Raw genomic sequence first — 22064 nt, forward strand, 5'->3', positions numbered from 1 at the left:
TGGTAAAAAAGTAATGTGCGCAGGTGCAAGAGTAAATTAGTGCCAAGTCACTGCCCATCCCGGGGCGTAGTAATGGGGTGATGGGCAAGCAACCAATCAGATGCTGACACGCCACACGGAGGGGTATATAAGCAGCACCATTTTCCGGGTTCGGGGTCTTCCTCCTAATGAAGCAATAAAGCTTTGCTGCAGAAGAATCCGGTTGTCCGAGTGTGTTCTTGCTGGCGAGAAACTAGCTCGAGACAGTTGTGTGCGGCCATGTGGGTACATGGGCTTGAACCTGCATCCTCTCAAGAGCAGCCAGTGCTCTTTACTGCTGAGCCACTGTTCTAGCCTGAGCTTGTTATGTGTTATCGTCCTTAGCTATCTAAGAAAATGGAGATCGAAAGACAGGGGAGCTAATTCATTCAAGGTAAGAGCTAAGGCTGAAAGTGTTCTCTGTCTTATTCTGAAGGATCTCAGAGCCTTATCCCTTTCCACCATGACAACAAACCTCAGAGTTTGTTAAACTGGCTCCATAGTTAAGGGAGAACACCAGAGTAACAGATAAGTCTCAGCTGAGTAGATAAGGAGAGGCGTAGCCGAAGAACATAAAAACCACTTCCAAACTATCTAGAGCCCAAAGGGGAAAATGGAAGTCTAGAGATTACAACATGCACAGCATAAAAACAAGCTGCCAGTTTGTTGCCTAGGAGACTTGCACCTGTTCTGAGACATGATTAGTCAGGCAAATATAACAGCTGGGCAATTCCCATGGCACCTTGAGTATATCGGTATGTTCTACAGGACTTGACATCACTTAGGAGTTAGGGCTGAGGACATGTATGGCTCAATTGGTAAGGTATTTGCCTAGTGTCTTATTTAGGTTTCTGTTGCTGCGACAAAACACCACAACCAAAAGTGAGTTGGGGTGAAAGGGTTCATATGTCTTACACTTCAAATATCACTGTTCATCACTGAAGAAAGTGGAGACAGGAACTCAAAAAGGGCAGGAACCTGTGAGAAGGCTAGGCTGACTCCATGGTAGGTTTTAAAATGGCAGTTAAGGAGACGAGGCCTAAATCTCTGCTTCCAAGAACTGGGCAATTCCAGGCATGTCCAGGCCTCAGAAGCTGCCCCTCCACCTGTCCGGAGGCAAGGACAATGAGCCAGCAGCAGTTTCCAGACCTCCTCAGCTACTTCCTCAGCAACAGTTTCCAGCCCCCCATGCTGGTTATGGAATGCCCCTAGAGATAGAGTAAGGTAAGGGTCACCTACCCCAAAGCCCTAATATGCTTTAAATCAGGCCTGCGAGCACACTTGGTTGTCTCTCTGTGCTGGTGTCGGGAGACCCCAGCATGCTGGACTTCTGCAGAATAAAACACTCTTGGTGTTTACACACTATTGAGTCCAAGGCATCATTCTTCAGTGAATCATGGACACTTCCACTGGAAGCGGAGCTGATGCCGAGGCCATGGAGGGTGCTGCTGTCTTCCTTGCTCAACCTGCTTCCTTCCTTTTTTTTTTTTTAATTTTTTTTTCTGTAAATTGTTTTGGCTGCATGTATGTATGTCTTCATGAGGGTGTCGGATCCCTTGAAAGTGAAGTTACAGTTATGAGCTGCCGTGTGGTGTTGGGGACTTAACTCAGCTCCTCTGGAAAAACAACTGGTGCTCTTAACTGCTGAGTCATCTCTCCTGCCCGTGTCTAGTGAGAACCATCCTGCAGGGTGAGATGGAATCTAAGTGCTTTGATTTTCAGTTCCCTGGTGGCTAAATAAGGATAGTGAACATTTTTTTTTCATGTGTTTTCTGGCCATTTGCACTTCTCCTTTTTAGAACCGCCTTCTCAGTTCGTTTTCTCAGGACTTTTGTTTTTCTTTCTTTTTTTCTTTTATTTTTTTTAATTTGGTTTTTCGAGACAGGGTGTCTCTGTATAGCCCTGGCTGTCCTGGAACTCACTCTGTAGACCAGGCTAGCCTCGAACTCAGAAATCTGCCTACCTCTGCCTCCCAAGTGCTGGGATTAAAGGTATATGCCACCACGCCCTGCTTGTTTTTCTTATTAACTAGGGAAAAGTCACTCTTCCCTGACACGGATCAATGGCATGTGTCAGAATGAGGGCTAGCTCAGAGGGGTGGGCCTCGGTACGTTCCTGGAAGAATGAACTCTGCCTTCAGCTATATATCACGTCTTCTTTTTATCTTTATTTTTACATTATTTGTTTATTATATATATGTACTCATGTGTGAGCATGTGGAAGCCAGATAACATCTGGTGTCTTTCTCAATTGTTCTCTACCTTTGTGTGTGTGTGTGTGTGTGTGTGTGTGTGTGCACGTGAGTCTGTGGGTGCACACATACGGACATGAATATGCAGAGGTCAGAGAAGGGCGTGATGTGTTCTTCTCTCTTATGTGCCCTTTTCCCATGAGATAGGTTCTCTCAGTGTACCCAAAGCTTATCCTTTCTTCTAGCAAAGCTGGCTGGTTTGTCATCTCCCAGGCTCTCTCTTCCTCTGCCCCAGAACAGGCTATACCCACTCCCACACATACCTGGCTTTTCACGTGTATGCTGGAATTTTTATGTGAAATTTAGTCTCAGAACCTGTCTGAGTTAGGATTTCTAGTGCTATGAAGAGACACCATGGCCACAGCAACTCTTAAAGGAAAACATTTAGTTGGGGCTGGCTTATAGCTTCAGAGATTCAGTCCATTATCATCATGGGAGGAAGCTTGTTGCCATCCAGGCAGACATGGTGCTGGAGCGGTAGCTGAGAGTTCTACATCCTGGCAGCAAGAGGAGGCAGACCCTGGGCCAGGCTGGCCTCAAATTTTCTGTGTGGCTATGTAGCCTTGAACTTATTTTTAGGGAAGGGTGTTTGAGAAATGGTCTCTCTATGTAGCCCTGGCTGTCCTGGAGCTCGCTATGTAGACCAGGGTGGCATTGAACTCACAGAGATCCTCTTGCCTCTGCCTTCTGGGATGTCTGGCTAAGCTTGAAATTCTGATCTTCTTAGGCATGCACCATCATGCCTAGTTTTTGCGGTGCTGTGGTTGAAACCCAATGCCCCATGCATGCCAGGCAAGCACACCACCATCTGAGTTACACCTCCGGCTTTACAAAGACTGATGGGTTTAAAAATGCTGCTGTTGAAATCCTCCGTTTCTGCCAACTTTTTTTATCTGTTCCAAGTTCTGGGGATGGGACCAGCCTGGTATACCCATCAGCATGTTTGGGAGTTACTGCTGTTGACAGATCTTCACCCAGAGATGGACAGACAGACAGCCCTCAGGCCCCACCCTAAGACAAGAACCCTATGGAAGCCAGCTGCAAGCAAGGTCCGCCTGCAGAGACTCGGGGCTCATGCACCTGGGCTCTGATGAAGCCTTTGAGCCACACAAGAGATAACACAGGACAACTGATATTCTTCTGGAATCTTTTCACTCAGCACAGGAGACACCAGAACTCTGGCATGCTTGCAGCTCACTCAGGTTCTCACAGAATAAACACATCCCCTAAAAGAAATGCTGAGAATGGGGAAATGAACTTAGACCTCATCCCAGCTGGTCTGTCAAACCCCAAAGCAGCCTGGTAAAGCGTCAATACCTATGTCCAAGTTCAGGGACAGAGGAGAGGCGGCTAAACCTCGGTGCTATTGCCACGGCGTCTCTGGACAGCAAACTTGGTTCTCACTGCCTTGGCCCCTTTAGAAGGCTGGTTTTTCTTGGCATCCAGTTTTTGTATGTGCCTCTGAACCCACAGCAGCTTGGGGTCAGTACAGATCTTATGGCCCTTCTTGGTGATGAAGCTGTAGGAAAGAAGGGCAGGGTTTAGTTTGACGTCCTGCCAGGTGTGGAGACTAACCTTCCCTTTATGAGGAAGTGAGCGCAAGCGAGTCTCAGCTGCCCGCCTGCCCTTGGCGCTAGGAAGCCCCTGACATGAGACTTCTCTGCGAATTCTGTGTTTTACCACTGGGGGACAGGATGGTGGAGTGTGCGGATACGCTCATTCTGTGGCGTCCCTGTGAGACAAAGGAGGCTCTGCCTTTGAAGTATGGTGCTGGATATGGTGATACAGATATGGTCTGTGTCAGATCTATAGCAGGAGAACAGATCTGAGAGGTCAGCTTAGCTGGGGAAAATGTATGCCTTACAACTGTGAGGATACACGTTCAATTGTCAGGACTCCAAGCATGGTGGCATGAGCTTGTAATCTCAGCACTGAGGAGGCAGAGCTAGGGGGATTCCCCACAGCTTGACAGCCAGCTAGCCTAAACTACTTGGTGAGCTCCAGGCCGGTGAGGAAGCCAGAGACGGTTCAGCAGGGAAAGTGCTTGTCGCCAAGCCTGAGTTCTATTTCTGGGACCCACAGGGTAGAATAAGAGAACCCCTATACATGTTCTGCAGAGTGCATGCATGTGTGCATGCACACACACACACACACACACACACACAAAACTTAATTAAAAAAAGAGAGAGAGACTTCTATTTTGAAGGAGGTGCTCAGTATACTTGGTGACACCCAAAATTAGCCTCTGGTCTCCACAGACATGCACACACATGACGTGGACACTCATGCCCAGCTCATCTACACACATACCCATTTTTTAAAGGTAAACATCATCAGATCACACTAGGCATGGAAACATGGCTCCTGGGCCTGCTATAGCTGAGAGGTGAGCCCTGGATGCCCCCTTTGGTGCCAGCTCTCAGGGACGCTCTGATGTCAGCTGGGGGAATATTAACATGTCATTCCCCCTGTACAGCATAGCTTAAGACACGAGGTCATGCTTGTTACCCCAGGTGAAAAGGTGGCTCTGAAGCTATGTGAAATCTAGAGACCTGGGTGGTCATGCAGCCTTGAGCCTGAGGTCTTACTGAGCCTCAACTACCTTCATTAAAATGGAAAAAGTCCTATGTTCTCTGTGAGATTGTTTTTGGTTTTGCCATGCTGGGAATGAAACCCAGAGTTTTCTACAAGTTAGGAAAGTAGACTATTGATGAGCCACGTCCCCAGCCCCTCCCTGGGGGATTCTAGGCAGGGGTTCTGGCATTGTCTTATGAAATTGTTGAGAAGACTAGTTAGACTGATGGCATATCATGTATTTCCCTCCGTGCACAATACCTTGCCCACATTTGGTACTTTGTGGATGTTCTTAGCCTCCTGAGTGTTGGAATTACTGGCCTATACCATGTCCTGGTTGTTATGTGATATTAGGGATGGAACCACGCAGGGCTTCATGTATCCTAAGCAAGCATACTACGAACTGACCTACCTCCCTGCCCTGCTCTCCCCCTAGTTTCCTGGGTGAGGAAGCTGAAGTTCATGAAGTCTAGTGCCTTCTTCAGAGATGCCCAGGGCTGGACCTCCTCGGGAGGAGGAGAACCCTGGAGTTCGGGACCCTGGAGTTAGATACTCACATGACCCCTGCCTTGGGACAGATGCTGCCGTTGGCCAACTGGTAGCTAACCACTCGGTTTTCTGGAATTTTCTTGGAAATAAAGGACGTGCAGCAAGATGAGGGGATGGTCACAGAATCTGAAAGGAAAGAGAAGAATCAGGTCAGTATCCAGCCTGCCGTAGGCTCAACTGCAGACACAGAGCCTGTCATACCCCAGCCACTTAGTGCCTCCCTCAGCCCCAGCTCCAGACTTCTTGGTTCCCTCACCCTTCACTGTGCCAAACCAGCCATGGCCTTAGAAGCTTTTGCTACCAGCAGCCCCACACTGGCCCAGAAGTCTCACCTATGGGGAAGATGCAACACGCGCAGGCTACCAGGAGAAGGAGGCCGGCAACGATCGTAGCAGAGCCCGCCATGTTCTGGAGGTCAGGCACAGCTCAGAGTTCAAAGCTGGGGTGCAGAAAAGAGATCCTGGAGATATGAGGACACCCCGATCTCCCTCCCACTGGTCTTTATATGGACAGCTCAGGAGATAGAGGCTCTGGTGTCCCTCCCGCCCTCTCCCCCACGGACTTCCTCGAAAATCGTTGAGCATTCTGTGGTCCAAAAAATGGGGAAGTTGTTGCCCATTTCTTGTCCAGTGGAGTCAGCAATTATTTGGGGTTCTGGCAAGAGAAAGCTGGGGGAGGGCTGTCATCCTGCCTGGGCCACAGCCAAGGGAAAATGTTTTAGATGACTTTGCTCTGTGGCTTATTGCGTGAAATCCTGGGTAAGTTACTTGGTTCTCTGAGCCTCAGTTTTTGTAGCTGCATAGTGAGTAGAGTCCTCCTTATCTCCCTGCCTTCTGTCCACTCATTCATCTATTGATTTACCTGTCTGTCTATCCATCCAACCATTCATCCATCTATCCATCCATCTACCTGTCCATCCATCCATCCATCCATCCATCCATCCATCCATCATCCATCCATCCATCCATCTACTGATCTGCCTATCCATCCATCTATCTATCCATACATCCTTTGATCTGCCTATCATCCATCCATTGATCAACCTGTCCATACATACATACATACATACATACATACATACATACATTTACACATACATCTACCTATCCATCTATCTATCCATTCATTCATCTACCTGTCTATCCATCTTTCCACCCATTCATCCATTGATCTATCTATCCATCCATTGGTCTACCTGTTCATACATACGTACATCTACCTGTCCATCTTTCTTTCTACCTATTCTTCCATTGATCTCTACATCCATCCATCTATCCATCCATCCATCCATCCCTCACTCTACCTGCCCATCCATCTATCCATCTAAAGGGGACTAAAAGGAGCAAAAGCAGGCTCTCTGAGATGATGGCTTGTTCCCAGAAGACATTAGGATGAGAGATGGTAAGAAGACACAGGGGTAGGTATCTAAACAGGACCAATAGAGGGGAGAGGAGGACCCTGGGACCTTATAAAATACACAAGATTGCATCCATTTAAGGACTTTGAACTTAGGGCCCTTCACACCCTGAAAAGATAAAATGGTAACTTTCTTTTCTCTGTGACTTGGTTTTCTGTCGTTCCCATAAGTTCAATTTGTCCATGTAGGGAACCATACGTAGCAATCCTCTAGACAACTACCAATGCCTTCATGACTGGTCCATGCGTCATCCATCCATTCACCTACTAGTCCATCAATCCATCCATCTACCCATTATAGATCCATCAAACTTTTATTAAGCATGTGTTATAGTCGACAGGTATATAGAGAAACATTTTATTTCTGTGCCCATCAAGTCCCCAGTCCTGTGCCCAGCCTTTTTAGAATAAATAAGAAGTTGATCAGGTCTGAGACAATTTCCCCTAAGCCAGAGATTTCAGAGATTGGTGCCTGGGGTGACCAGAGCTAGGGTGGGAGCACCAGAATCTCAGGAAGTTGAGCTCAGAAGGCAAGACAGACATAAAGGAATCCAGATACTCAGACTCATTGCCCGTCCTCCCATCTCTCCCATTGGTCCTCCCTCTTTGTTGTTGCTGTTTGGTTTGTTTTAAGACAGGATCTCACGCAACCCAAGATGGCCTTGAGCTCCTGATTCTCTTACCTCCCCTCCTCAGTACTTGAACTACAGGGGTCCACCAATATGCCTTGTTTTATTCCATTCTGGAGACCAAACCTGGGGCTTTGTGCACGTCAGGCAAGTACTCTCCCAACTGAGCCACAGCCCCAGGGATGCCACATGCTGTCACTGCCTTTCATTAGAGGGTGAAAGAGTCAGTGCGTCCTTACCTGCCTCAGCCCCTGTCTCTGCCTCAGCCAGCAGGGAGAAACCTGACACAACAAATGAGAGAAGTCACAGAGATACCCATCATGCACTCAGGGCTGAGTGTGTGTGTGTGTGTGTGTGTGTGTGTGTGTGTGTGTGTGTAACTGCCCAGCTTGGAGACTTGGAACTGAACTAGAGTCCCCTGCAAGAGCAGTGGGCACTCCTCACAACTGAACCATCTCTCCAGCTTCGGGGCACCTGGGTTTTTGAGATGGGGTTTCTCACAGCCCCTGGAGGTCACTGGTTTGGCTAGACTGGTTCGCCGAGGAACCTTAGGGATCATTCTCTGTCTTTTCCAGCACTGTGGTTATAAACTTGCATTGCTAAACCCAGCTTAATAGTTAGATAGATAGATAGATAGATAGATAGATAGATAGATAGATAGATAGATACATACATACATACATACATACATAGTTACATAGATACATAGATACATAGATTATGCATTTTTGTGGGGAGGGGAGGGAACTGGTATGCCGTAATGCACATGAGGAGGTCAGATGATAGTTCTCTGGGACCAGTTCTTGCTTGCTGCCCTTGCCCAGGTTCCGGAGGTAGAACTCGGGTCTTCACGCTTGGACAGCAAGTACTCACTTCCTCAGCTATCTCTGAGCCCCAGCCCCAAATAATTCCATTTTCTAGCATCCACCCCAGCCTTTGCTGCTTAGCAATTTGGAGGAGAAGCCCACTGTCACTCTGATGTAGTAACACGTGACAGGAAGAGGAAGTAGAAAATCAGGGATGTCTGGGGAGAGAAGTGCAGGGCAGGGCAGGGATGCTCAGGGCCTAATGTTGTAACCTGAGTGGGTTGGCAAAAGGTCATCAGTGGGAGGCCTTGCTGTGGGTGGTGTGTCCTCGATTACTAACACATTTAGGGGGTTTTCCAAGGCCTTAAAATGCCACCCACTCTACCCCATTTACAGTCAATCTAGGAGAGTAGGTTGGAGGTTCCCAACCCTGGTTGTTTTGTTTTTGCATGTATATGTGTGTGTGGTGTGCAAAAGTGTGTGTTTGTACCAGTGTGTGTGTGTGTATATATGTATGTGTGCTCATGTGCACATGTGCATGTACTTGTACACACACACATGCACGTGCACATATACACACAAGCGTGTATGCCTATAGAGGCCAGAGGTGGACAGTGAGTCTCTTCCTCAGTCACTCCCTGCCTTCTGTTATGTGACAGGGCTCCTTACTGTACCCAGAACTAACTGGTTCAGCTACTCTGACTGGCCAACTTGCCTCAGGGGTCCCCTGTCTTCACTTCCCACGTGCTGAGATTGTAGATGGGCCACCCCACAGACACAGCACAGATCTGGGTGCTAGGGATTTGAACTCAGGTTCTCATGCTCATGCTTGCACAGGCACTGATGATGTGTTGGTGGCTCCTACATCAGTCGCTACAAAGGGAAAATGGGAATCTTAGGCAGGGAGATGAACAAAGACATCATCGTCAGGTCAGGAATCCCAGTTCCCCACACAGGAACTTGTGTCCTCTCCCTCAACGGGCTGGGATGTGACAGGCAGAGGAAGAAGGTTCAAAGGGAGAGAGAGTGAGGAGTGGGGCCTGCTGACACATGCCTATAATTGAGCCTTGGGAAGCTGACACAGCGAGATTGAAAATTCAAGGGTAGTCTGGGCTGTATGGAGGGCTACAGTTCAGCCTGGCTGTTTAATGAAATGTCTCAAGGTAGTGAGTGGATGGAAGGAAAGAGATACAAGTGGAGAGAGAAGGAAAGAGAGGATGTGAGGGAAAGGGAAGAGAGGGAAGGGAGGAGAGGGGAGAGAAGGGCTGGAAGTCCTGTGTGACAAGGTCTGAGAGACGGAGGCAGGCAGCCCTTGAGCTCGGACTTAGCCCTGCTATAACAGTTAGCAGTGGAGGCTCTCAGAAAGTGAAGATAGAAAGATGCAGCAGGCATCGAGATGGCAACCGGCCCCTGGGAGAAGCTTCTAGAAGGGGAATGGGCAGCAGGCAGACAATGATGAAGGAATGGGATTAAACCTCCCAGACCTGTAGGGCCCCAGGTTCAGCCCGGGTCCAGCTTAGACCCCCCCACCCCACCTCTGTGGGCCTAGGGTGACTCAGTGTGAAACGCTACACCACACAAAAGAATGGACACTGTTGCGTTGTACCTAAAATACACCTTGTTCTGTCAGCTAAAACTGAAGCTTATCTTTAACTTAATTCTTAAATTTATTTTATTTATTTTGCTTTATGCTGTTTTTTGTTTTGTTTTGTTTTTTTCTTTTCCTCTAGTATAATTCTAGAAATGTCTGCTGTATTGTTGGAAGTTTTAAAAATTTGTTTACTATTTGTGTGTGTGTGTGTGTGTGTGTGCATGTGAGCATGCATGCTCATGTGCCATAGAAAATGTGTGGAGGTCAGAGGACAACTTTAGGGTTACAGGTGTGTGCCACCACACTCTGCTTAAGGTGACAGTTTACACAGATGATTCTAGATTTTTCTGAGGTCAGATGTGAGTTGAACCAGGTCTTGTACCACAGACTGTCACCCAGCTGAGGCTGAAGCAGGAGAACCACAAATTCCAGGCCAATATAGGGTCACATAGTGAGTTCAAGGCTAACCTGGGCAACTGACTATGATCCTGTCTTAAAGTAAAATGAGAAAAGAGGATTGGGGTATACTGTAACCACAGAGCAAGTACCTAGAATCTCCCGGGGGGGGGCGTGTTGGGAGGGGGTGAAGGGCATGGCTCAGTGGTAGAGCCCCTGCCTAGAATCCCCCAGGGAGGGGCTGGGGGCATGGCTCAGTGGTAGAACCCCTGCCTAGAATCCCCCAGTGAGGGGCTGGGGGCGTGGCTCAGTGGTAGAGCCCCTGCCTAGAATCCCCCAGGGAGGGGCTGGGGGCATGGCTCAGTGGTAGAACCCCTGCCTAGAATCCCCCAGTGAGGGGCTGGGGGCGTGGCTCAGTGGTAGAGCCCCTGCCTAGAATCCCCCAGGGAGGGGCTGGGGGCGTGGCTCAGTGGTAGAGCCCCTGCCTAGAATCCCCCAGGGAGGGGCTGGGGGTGTGGCTCAGTGGTAGAGCCCCTGCCTAGAATCCCTCAGTGAGGGGCTGGGGGCGTGACTCAGTGGTAGAGCCCCTGCCTAGAATCCCCCAGTGAGGGGCTGCCTTAGCGTAGAGTACCTGCCTAACATGTACATGAACCTATACCGAAGAAACAAAAAGAAAGGAGAAGAAAAATAAATCAGTTTGTAATATCTCAGGACATGTCCCAGGAAGAGGACTGTATTAATTTTTCTCAGCACCTGACAGAAGCAACGCAAGAAAAGTTTATTTTGGGTCATGGCTTTCATGGCAAGGAAGGCATGGGGCAGGAGAGGCCCAGTCCACATTGACAGGGACATGGCACTTCTAGGACACAAAGAGCCAGAGCAGAGTCTTCAGGACCCACCTTTCATGACCCATTCCCATCCACTGAGGGAATGGGAGGCTCCATACCAAAGATTTCCCAACCTCCCAGATCAGAGCCATCAGCATGGGGATGGATGTTCAACCACAGAAGTCTGTGGCCATTTCACATGGCCACCACAGCAGGGACATTGGCGCTGACAGCTGTAATGCCACAGAAGCAGAGCATGGCGGAATAGACATGACCTTCATCTTGTCATGTGCTGTTTGGGCTCACTAAAAAGCCAACTCAGGAAGCAGGGCTTCTCTTCCCCAATCCCAGACCCAAGCATGCGTCCTCCCAAGGGAAAACAGCGTCCTTGAGGACAGCTGGAAGGTGACCCATTTCCAACAGAGGTCGCCAGTGTTCACACCAGGCCAACACCAAAGGTGCTGAAGTGGGAGACAGAATCTGGAAGTTCAACCACGGAAAGAAAGTTCAATGGGGAAGCCGGGCTGACTGCCTCAGCCTCCCCAACCAGTTTCTGAGCGATGGCTCAGTGGTTAGAGCACTGGCTGCTCTCACAGAGGACACAGGTTCAATCCCCAGCACCCACATGGCAGCTCACAACTGTCTGTAACTCCAGTTCTGGGGGTGGATGGGGATCCAATGCCCTCTTTAGAGTCTGCGGGGCACCCGGCATGCACACATGAATCTGCGAGTTCTAAATTAACTATGTTAATGTGTGTGTGTGTGCTTCTTTGAACGCATGAGGCCAGAAGACAGCGTTAGATCCCCTGAGTTACAGGTCCTGAGCCACCATGTGTGTGATTAGATGGGAACTCACATCCTCTACCAGGATGGTTCGTACTCTTAACTGCTGAGCCATCTCTCCAGCTCCAGTTACTTGCTGTTTAATTTGGAAACCCCACGTGATGGGAAGCGCTGCTCTTCCCCGGACTTTTGCACGGAAACCCCAGCCTGCTGCCTCAATGGGCTTCCCCAGTTGGTCTCTGTGGGATGTTTTGAGCACCTGCTTGGATCTTTTGTGTTTTCTCTTTCTCTTATGCTTGTATTTCTGCTTTCTACAGAGACTCAGTAAACTCGCTCACTCAGAGCCAAAAGTCTGGCCTTCGTAGACCACTCTCAGGCCTTTCAGAACACATGGGCAGAGGCCTGGGCTCTTAGAGTGAGGGGAAGCAGGGTTGGAGCAGAGCCCGGGTTGCCTAGGGAACTGCTAGATTCCTTAGAAGCGCGTTTCCATTCACCCCCATCATTGTGGATGGGAGGAAAGGGAGGATTGCGACAGTCAGCGAGGGTGGCGCTCATATGTGGAATGAGCTATGAATGTCTCTGCAAGATTCAGCCTTGATCTGGGGGCAGCCACATCGGTTGGTGATTCAGCAGTACCCACAGGCAGGTGTGACAGGAAGGAGTTGGGGACCGAGTAGAAGGCTGAAGCAACTGGAGGGAGGGAAGGTTTATTTGAGCCCATTGCTTCAAGGGCTCACAGTCCACTGTAGCGAGGACAGCAGGTGTAAGGAGTTCCTGTTGCCAGCCTTGCTGATGGGGTGGGGGTGGGGTGGCTAGTCTTAGATAGGGACAAGAAAAAGTGCAGCTGCCTTCTCTAGAACAGTAGATCTCAACCAGTGTGGCACAACCTTTTTGGTGGCTAAACAACCGTCTCACAGGGGCCATCTAACACCACCAGAAAACAGATATTTATATTACAACTCATATCCGTAGCAATATTACGGTTATAAAGTTGCAACAAAAATATCTTTATGGTATCTGATGAGCTAGCTATATTAAAGGGCCCCAGAATTAGGAAGGTTGAGAACCCATGGAGGGAAGACAGACAGACAGACAGACAGACACACCCATACACACACATGCCACAGAGAGAGAGAGAAATGGAGAAATCAACAAGAGAGACACACATGAGAGAAAGAAACACAGAGAAAGGGCAGGGGGAGCACAAAGCACACAGACAGAGATGGGAGGAACCTTCAGGAGGTCATTAAGTCATGAGCTCTGCCCTCACGAGTAGATGTGTGTGACTGTGGGAGACGGTTTGTGACACAGGACGGGGCTCAGACTGAGGACCTTGTCTAAAAAATGAAAATGAAGGCTGGTGTGGGGGTGCACAGTAACCCCAGAAGCCCCAGAAGCAGAGAGGGAGGAGGATGCCTAGGGCTTGTTGGACAGCTAGCCTAGACTTCATAGTGAGTTCCAGGTAATGAGATCTTATCTCAGAAATAAACAAATAAGATGTATGCTGGCCCCTGAGGCAAGACAGCTGAGGCAGTCCTCTGGCCTCCACATATATGTGCACATAAGTGTACATACACAAACACACAGACATACACAGTGAGACATCTTTTCTCCCTCGTTTCCTTCTTTCTCCCTTCTGCCCTCCACTATAGGATGATACAGCAAGAGGCCCTTCTCAGATGTAATCCCTTGACCTTGGATTCCCCTGAACCATAAGAAACAAATTCCTCTTCTTTATCAAGTACAGAACCAGTGTAGTGACTCACTCCTGTAAAGTCAGCACCCAGGGCAAGAAGACTGATCAGAGTTTGAGGTCAGCTTGGGTGCATCCCAGTCTATCCCAGGCTACAGTGGGGAGACACTATCTCTTTTAAAAAAAAAAAAAGAGCTGGAGAGATGGCTGAGGAGTGCTTACTGCCCTTTCAGAGGACCAGAGTTTAGTTCCTAGGTCCTACATTGACTGGCTCACAACCACCTACAACTCCAGCTCCTGGGCTCCCTCTCCTGGCCTCTGTGGGCACTGCACTCATGTGCACATACACACACACACACACACACACACACACACACACACACACACACATATATATATATATATATAAAATAAAAATACAGGAAATTCAAAACCATGTGCCATTCAGTTACATCAACACAAAGTAGACACGGACTCTGTTAGGCTACTGTTTACAAGTACCTGAGAGAAAACATTTAAAGAAGAAAAGGTGGTGGAGCGTGGTACTGCACACCTTTACTCCCAGCACTCACAAGATAGAGGCAGGCAGAGCTCTGTGAATTCGAGGCCAGCCTGGTCTACAGAGTGAGTTCCAGGACAGCAGAGCTACATAGTGAGACCCTGTCCTAGACACCCTCCCACTCCTACCCCTCAAATAAAGAAGAGAAGAATTACTTTGCTCACAGATTCAGCAGTCGCCCTCCATGGTCTTTTGTTCCCAGAGCTTTAGGTCTGAGGTGAGGCTAAACATCATGGCTGAGGAGTCATGGGATGGAGCAAGGCTGCTTGCCTGTGGTAGTCTGGAAGAAGGGGGACACTGGAAGGGGTGAAGGCCAGATGCTGTTGGATGGCAGGCACCCAGAAACCTACTTACTCCAAGCAGATCCCATGGTCCATGGGTCACCACCTACCCATGGTCCTCTGGAACCTTTTGTTTTTGTTTTTGTTTTGCTTTTTGAGGGTTTTTGCTTTTGTTTTGTTTTATTCAAGACAGGGTCTCACTGTGTAGCCCTAGCTGTCCTGAAATTCACTCTGTAGACCAGGCTGGCCTCAGAGAACCACCTCCCTCTGCTTCCCAAGGCCAGGATTAAAGTTATGCAACACTACACCCAGCTTTATTCTTTCTTTTAAACAGTTAGTTAGCTAGTTAGTTAGTTAGTTAGTTAGTGTTAGAGTTCTTTACCCATTTATTTATTTATTTATTTATTTATTCATTCATTCATTCATTCATTCATTCATTCATTTAGTTGGCTAGTTTGTGCTGGTGTCCTTTGCACACATGCCACAGTGTGCATGTGGAGGTCAGAGGACAACTTGTGTCTGTTCTTTCCATCCACCACATGGGGCAGGCTTACCAGCCAATACCTCTACTTGCTGATCCATCTTGTTGACCCCTCTACTCAACAACTGGTACATCAGTGGCTCTACATCTGAGCTACAGTCCCAGTCTTCCATTTATACAAAAATACTCCAAATAATCCAACAGTAGAGTTCTGATTCTTTGGGGCTGGGGGCTGGGGAAGCTGTTTGAGACAGCACAGAATCTTTTTGTAAAGGGGATGCTTTGCGGAGAGTCAGACGGTCCTTTGTTATGGAACAGCCTGAGAGCACTGAGCCCACCGAGCTGGGCTGGAGGCAAACCTACATGGAGTGTGGTTTGGTTCCTACAATTAAACACAAAAAAAATTGGAAAATAGCAAGTGTGTCATGGAAACTGGGAACTTGCATTCATTGCCGGTTGGAATATGAATGCCATGACAATATGGAAACATTTCGCAGTTCCTCAAAGTTAAGAATAGAGTTCTGATATGACTCAATCTTACTCTGACTCTCTACCCAAGCAAAGAAAACAAAATGTGCATTCCCTGAAAACTTGCACATTAATATTCACAGCTGCAGTTTCATAACTGCTAAAAAGGAGAGTAGGAAAAACTGTGACGTGTTTACACTCAGTGGAATATTATTGATATGCAAAAGGGCATAAGGTGCTGACCATGCTTCATGGTGGGTAATCCCTGAGACCATCCCTCTCAATGACCAGAGCCAGGCATGCCGGCCACACTCTTCCATCTGAAAGAGATAACTGGAGGAAACGCTTCTCAACCTTTGGCTAAGGTCAAGTGAGGAAATAGAACAGGAAAATCCACAGGGATGAACTGGAGGCAGGGCTTCTCTTTAGGGGTGATAGAATATTCTGGGATTAGACTATGGTTTTAATACGTTCACCATTTGTGACTATTCAATATACACTTTTCTTCCTTTCTTTCTTTCTTTCTTTCTTTCTTTCTTTCTTTCTTTCTTTCTTTCTTTCTTTCTTCCTTCCTTCCTTCCTTCCTTCCTTTCTTTCTTTCTTTCTTTCTTTCTTTCTTTCTTTCTTTCTTTCTTTCTTTCTTTCTTTCTTTCTTTCGTGCGTGTGCCAGGGGGCGAGGAGAGCCAATTCATGCCACATCACAGGCATGGAGGTCAAAAGACAACTTGCAGAATTGAACAAAAACAATTCTCTCCTCTCCTTTTCTTTCTTTCTTTTGTTTGTTTGTTTGTTTGTTTGTTTGTTTGTTTGAGACGGGGGTCTCACTTGGTAGCCCAGGTTGTCTCTGTAGTCCAGGCTAGCTTCAAACACAGAGATCCACCTGCCTCTGCCTCCTGAGTGCTAAGATTAAAGGTGTGCACCACTAAACCCAGCTCCTCAGTTCCCTCCTTCTACCACATGGGGCTGGAGGACTAATTTCAGTTTCTCAGGCTTGGCCGCAAGTGCCTTTGACGGCTGAGCCATCTTGTTGGCCTCCACCCACCCTTTTAGAAAGTCCTTTCTGTTGGTGGGCACTGGTGCTGGGGATTAAACCCAGGGCAATTCTCCATCACTAAGCTGTAGCCACAACCTTCAACTTACACTGTAAAAGATAAAACAGTGAACTCCATCTTTGTAGGCTTTTGTAAAAAGAAGTAGAAAAGACAGGATACTAAGGTTGTTTTTAACAAAAATGTATGTAAATAGCTGGGCCTTAAAGCCTTTATTCAGGCCACTCCCAAAGTCAAAGACCTGGTCAGTCTCCAAGGTGGCCAAGCTTTTACCCAACAGTCATAAGATTGGAAGCTGGCATGGCCCACGAGAGTAGGGAAGCATGAACACATCCCCTCACCCTTCCCAGAGCACAAGCAGGGCTCTTGACAGAGGAGGAAGCTTCTAGCAAAAGATACTGTGGCAGAGTCCTTGGGATGCTAGCTCTAGTCACCATCCCCTCTTCATCTGTCTCCTTCTCTCCTGTTCCCTCTCTTTCTCTCTGCTTTATGAGATGGAGTCCAGCTTATGATTCTCCTGCCTCAGCCTCCTGATTGCTAGGACCACAAATATGCCAGTGTCCCATCTGGCCCTGTTCTTTTGAGTCTTTTGTGGTCTTCTTTGTGCCTCAGGGCCCTCTTATTCTCTCTGGCCAATCTTATATCAAGCCTCACTCTATGAAAGAAATGAAAATGGGGGCATGGCTCAGTGGTAGAGCCCCTGCCTAGAATCCCCCAGTGAGGGGTTGGGGGTGTGGCTCAGTGGTAGAGCCCCCTGCCTAGAATCCACCAGGGAGGGGTTGAAGGCATGGCTCAGTAGCTCACAAATGTGCGAGTCCCTGGGGTTCACTCCCCAGCACTGAAAACAAAGTTAAGTTAGAAAAGAAAGATATAGATTTTCCTTGAAGTTGCTCTATCATTGAGCCACAGGAGAAATGAGTTAGGAGATCTTCAAGGCTGCTCAAGTCTGGTGCTGAGACGATATTTCCTAGTGTGACCCAGAGTCTGCAGGGCTGCCTGTGATCCTAGCCCTGGGGCTGCTGAGGCAGGAGTACTTGAGATGCTAGGCTCTGCTTCAGAGGGAAACACTGTCTCAAAAACAAATAAACTAAAGCCAGCCAGTGGTGGCACACACCTTTAATCCTAGCACTCTGAGGGCAGAGGCAGGTGGTTCTCTGTGAGTTGAAGGCCAGCCTAGTCTACGAAGTTGTGGGACAGCCAGGGCTACACAGAGAAACCGTATCTTGAAAAAGCAAGCAAACAAAATGAATAAATACATAAGCAAGTCCAGTATGGTGGTTCACGCCTGTAATCCTAGCACTCGGGGTGGGAGGGAGGGTCAGGGGGTGATTGGGGGTGGGTGGGATGGAAATATTGAAGCAAGAAGATGTCCATGAATTTGACAACAATCTGAATGACAGACACCCTGTCTCAAAAAAAAAAAAAAAAAAAAAACAGAGAGTGGGGATATAGCTGTGTGGTAGAGCTCTTGCCTAGCCTTCGAGAAGCCTGGATTCCCTCCAGCACTGCAAACACTCGGCATAGCGGTGCACACCTGTACCTCCAGCACTTAGGAAGTTCAGGCAGGAAGATCAGGGTCATCCGAGGCTACATGTGAATCTGAGGCCAGGATGTGATGTGTCTCCATCCCTCTCAAATAAGAAAAAAAAAAAAAAAAGGAGCCAGGCAGTGATGGCACACACCTTTAATCCCAAGCACTCCGGAGGCAGAGGCAGGTGGGTCTCTATGAGTTTGAGGCCAGCCTGGTCTACAGATTGAGTTTCAGGACAGCCAGGGCTACACAGAGAAACCCTGTCTTGAACCCACCACCCCACATACACAGACATAAACAAAACAAATCAAAACAAACAAACAAACAAGCACAATAACCCTACTTCAGAAATAAATGGAGGGAATGAGGGAGAGAGAGAGAGAGAGAGAGAGAGAGTAGGATAGTAAGGTCTCATAATTGTGAGCCCGTACCATCCAGCGGAAATGAGGTTTACCATGAAGGGTAGTGCCCCACTGGGATCTCAGGCTTCAGACAGCACAAGCTAGGCACTATCCTCAGGTCCCTTTTGGTTCCTGGGTCCAGCCTTCTCTCCCAAGCTGGGAAGGACATCTGGGGTTTGAAGTAAGAGAAACTCACAGGAAGGTGCTAGGGACATCGATGGGACTGAGGCAGGAGGTACAGGGGCTGAAGGAAGAAGGGCTAATGGAGGAAGACAGACCAGTGTCACAACAGCTTGTAACCTCCTTTCCTTGCTCTCAGACAGACAGACAAATACAGACAGACACACGAGCCCATGCATGTGCACGTGTGCGCGCACACACACACAAGCACAAACACTCCAAGGGTACTGGGCACATGAAGTGTCCTGCGGACTAATTACCTGGAAGTGATCCCGTGACAGCTTAAACACCAAGTTCAGAAGTTGTCTTCTTGATTTACTCAGATCCAGAGGTGCAGGAGAAGGGGCATGGCCTCCTCCGGAGGGTGCAGAAACCCAGGAGTTTGCAAAGACCTGCAGGAGGTTGGCTGGCCCTCAATAAACAGACTTAGAATGGAATAGCTGCATGGAGTGAGAGCTGCCCTCATCAAGGGGTACAGGGTGAGCCACTCTAAGATAATCTTCTACCCCACATACCCTAAGCCCAATCCAGGAAGGGGGTGTGGTCTCAGAGAGAGGCCAGGAGGAGGCCCAGGCAGCAGCTATCGAGTGACTTGCCCTTTGGCCTTTCTATGGGAAGATTGTCAAGGGCTCATTGTAAACATGAACAAGAAGCCCAGAGAGTGAGCAAATTTGGTGGTATCTTTAAACCAGCTAGCCCAGCCAGGATATTCAAAGAGACAGCTGCAGCCCCAATGGACTCTTTTGTCCATTTCAATATCATGCTTCCATCTCTCCTTGGAGGCCCAAGCGAACAGCAGAGATATATGGAGAGATCAAGTTCAAAGAAAGAAGGAAAACAGTTGGGGAGAGCAAAGCCATCTAGAGACAGGAGGAGTGACGTTGAATGATGGGCGAGCCCAATCCAAAGCAATGTGCATGTATCCATATGTGCATGCGCGTGTACTTGTATGTATGGGAGTGTATGTGTGCTTTGGGGTGCATTTGGAAGTCAAGGTCAGCCTCAAGGGCCATTGTACTGGCTAGTTTTGTGTCAACTTGACACAGCTGGAGTTATCACAGAGAAAGGAGCTTCAGTTGAGGAAATGCCTCCATGAGATCCAGCTATAAGGCATTTTCTCAATTAGTGATCAAGGGGGAAAGGCCCCTTGTGGGTGGGACCATCTCTGGGCTGGTGGTCTTGGTTCTATAAGAGAGCAGGCTGAGCAAGGCAGTAAAGAACATCCCTCCATGGCCTCTGCATCAGCTCCTGCTTCCTAACCTGCTTGAGTTCCAGTCCTGACTTCCTTGGTGATGAACAGCAGTGTGGAAGTGTAAGCCGAATAAACCCTTTCCTCCCCAACTTGCTTCTTGGTCATGATGTTTGTGCAGGAATAGAAACCCTGACTAAGACAGCCATCCACCTGGTTTTGTTTTAATTTTTTACATCTATGTATTTATGTATGTATGTATGTATGTATGTATCTATCTATCTATCTATCTATGTATATACTTTGTGCGTGAGTGTGTGTAGTCTCTCTCAAATGCATGCCACAGTGCATGTGAGGTGGTCAGAGAACAACTCATGGGAGTCAGGTCTGTCCTTCCATCACATGGGTTTCTGTGATGGAACTCAGGTCATCAGGCTTAGCTGCAAGTTCTTTTCCCTGCTGAGCCCTCTCACTGACCCCATCTTGGTTTTTGCTTTTATCTTTTGGTGACAATGGGGCTGACTAATTCAGCTAGGCTGGTGGTTGGCCAGTGAGCGCCAGGGATGTACCTGTGTCCTTCTCCCCAGTGCTGGGATTACAAGTATGTACACAGTGGCTCACTGGGCCAGGATTTTCTACATAGATTTGGGATTAAACTTGAGTTCTAATGACAAGTGCTTCACAAAGTAAGCTGTTTCCCTGGCCCCACAAAACACTCTTGGTAGGTCTCCATGAAGGCAATTCAAGCATCAGACGATGGAGTCCCAGCCTTCCCATGAGGGCGCATTTCTTCGTTTCCCCTCCCTTCTTCCAATCTCCCTCTGTTTCCCTTCTCCTCCTCCTCCTCCTCCTCCTCCTCCACTTCCTCCTCCTTCTCCTTTTTTAAGATTTTATTTATTTTTATGTAAGTATACCATAACTGTCCTAAGACACACTAGAACAGGGCATTGGATCCCATTACAGATGGTTGTGAGCCACCATGTGGTTGCTGAGAATTGAACTCAGGTCCTCTAGGAAAGCAGGCAGAGCTCTTAACCACTGTGCCATCTCTCCAGATGGGGTGGGGGTGGGGCAGCTAGACTTGGATAGGGGCAAGAAAAAGCGCAGCTGTCTTCTCTAGAACAGTGGATCTCAACCCGTGTGGCACAACCCTTTTGGTGGTTAAACAACCCTTTCACAGGGGCCATCTAACACCACCAGAAAACAGAGATACTTATATTATGACTCATAACCGTAGCAATATTACGGTTATGAAGTAGCAACAAAAATATCTTTATGGTATCTGATAAGCTAGCTATATTAAAGGGCCCCAGAATTAGGAAGATTGAGAACCCGTGGGGGGGGGGAAGACAGACAGACAGACAGACACACACACACCCATATACACACATGCCACAGAAAGAGAGAAATGGAGAAATCAACAAGAGAGACACACATGAGAGAAACACAGAGAAAGGGCAGGGGGAGCACAAAGCACACAGACAGAGATGGGAGGAACCTTCAGGAGGTCATTATGAGCTCTGCCCTCACGAGTAGATGTGTGTGACTGTGGGAGACGGTTTGTGACACAGGACGGGGCTCAGACTGAGGACCTTGTCTAAAAAATGAAAATGAAGGCCGGTGTGGGGGTGCACAGTAACCCCAGAAGCCCCAGAAGCAGAGAGGGAGGAGGATGCCTAGGGCTTGTTGGACAGCTAGCCTAGACTTCATAGTGAGTTCCAGGTAATGAGATCTTATCTCAGAAATAAATAAACAAATAAGATGTATGCTGGCCCCTGAGGCAAGACAGCTGAGGCAGTCCTCTGGCCTCCACATATATGTGCACATAAGTGTACATACACAAACACACAGACATACACAGTGAGCCATCTTTTCTCCTTAGTCTCCTTCTTTCTCCCTTCTGCCCTCCACTATAGGATGATACAGCAAGAGGCCCTTCTGAGATGTAATCCCTTGACCTTGGATTCCCCTGAACTATAAGAAACAAATTCCTCTTCTTTATCAAGTACAGAACCAGTGTAGTGACTCACTCCTGTAAAGTCAGCACCCAGGGCAAGAAGACTGATCAGAGTTTGAGGTCAGCTTGGGTGCATCCCAGTCTATCCCAGGCTACAGTGGGGAGACACTATCTCTTTAAAAAAAAAAAAAAGAGCTGGAGAGATGGCTGAGGAGTGCTTACTGCCCTTTCAGAGGACCAGAGTTTAGTTCCTAGGTCCTACATTGACTGGCTCACAACCACCTACAACTCCAGCTCCTGGGCTCCCTCTCCTGGCCTCTGTGGGCACTGCACTCATGTGCACATACACATATACATATATAAAAAATAAAAATAAATTACATGTATTTATGCATGTGTGTTTGCATGTACACATTCCCTGGCAAGCACGTGAAG

At 48.1% G+C, this 22064-nt stretch overlaps 1 protein-coding gene across 3 annotated transcripts; it reads right to left on the minus strand.

Annotated features, from left to right (window-relative positions):
- Nucleotides 1-2759: 2759 nt before the first annotated feature.
- Nucleotides 2760-5948, minus strand: Ccl24 (chemokine (C-C motif) ligand 24). Of its 3 annotated transcripts, none has more exons than NM_001356630.1 (4): nt 5725-5874; nt 5401-5518; nt 3587-3788; nt 2760-3495 (listed from the first exon to the last, which is right to left on the minus strand). In NM_001356630.1, the coding sequence occupies exons 1-3, from the start codon at nt 5795-5797 to the stop codon at nt 3620-3622; spliced, it is 360 nt and encodes a 119-aa protein (NP_001343559.1). In that variant the 5' UTR covers nt 5798-5874; the 3' UTR covers nt 2760-3495; nt 3587-3619. The 3 variants fall into 3 exon arrangements, with proteins under 3 accessions (NP_001343559.1, NP_062523.1, XP_006504507.1); XM_006504444.3 differs by having other exon boundaries at nt 3147-3507; nt 5725-5948; NM_019577.5 differs by having other exon boundaries at nt 2760-3788.
- Nucleotides 5949-22064: the final 16116 nt, after the last annotated feature.

Source organism: Mus musculus, chromosome 5 (genome assembly GCF_000001635.26).
Source record: "Mus musculus strain C57BL/6J chromosome 5, GRCm38.p6 C57BL/6J".
Taxonomy (NCBI): domain Eukaryota; kingdom Metazoa; phylum Chordata; class Mammalia; order Rodentia; family Muridae; genus Mus; species Mus musculus.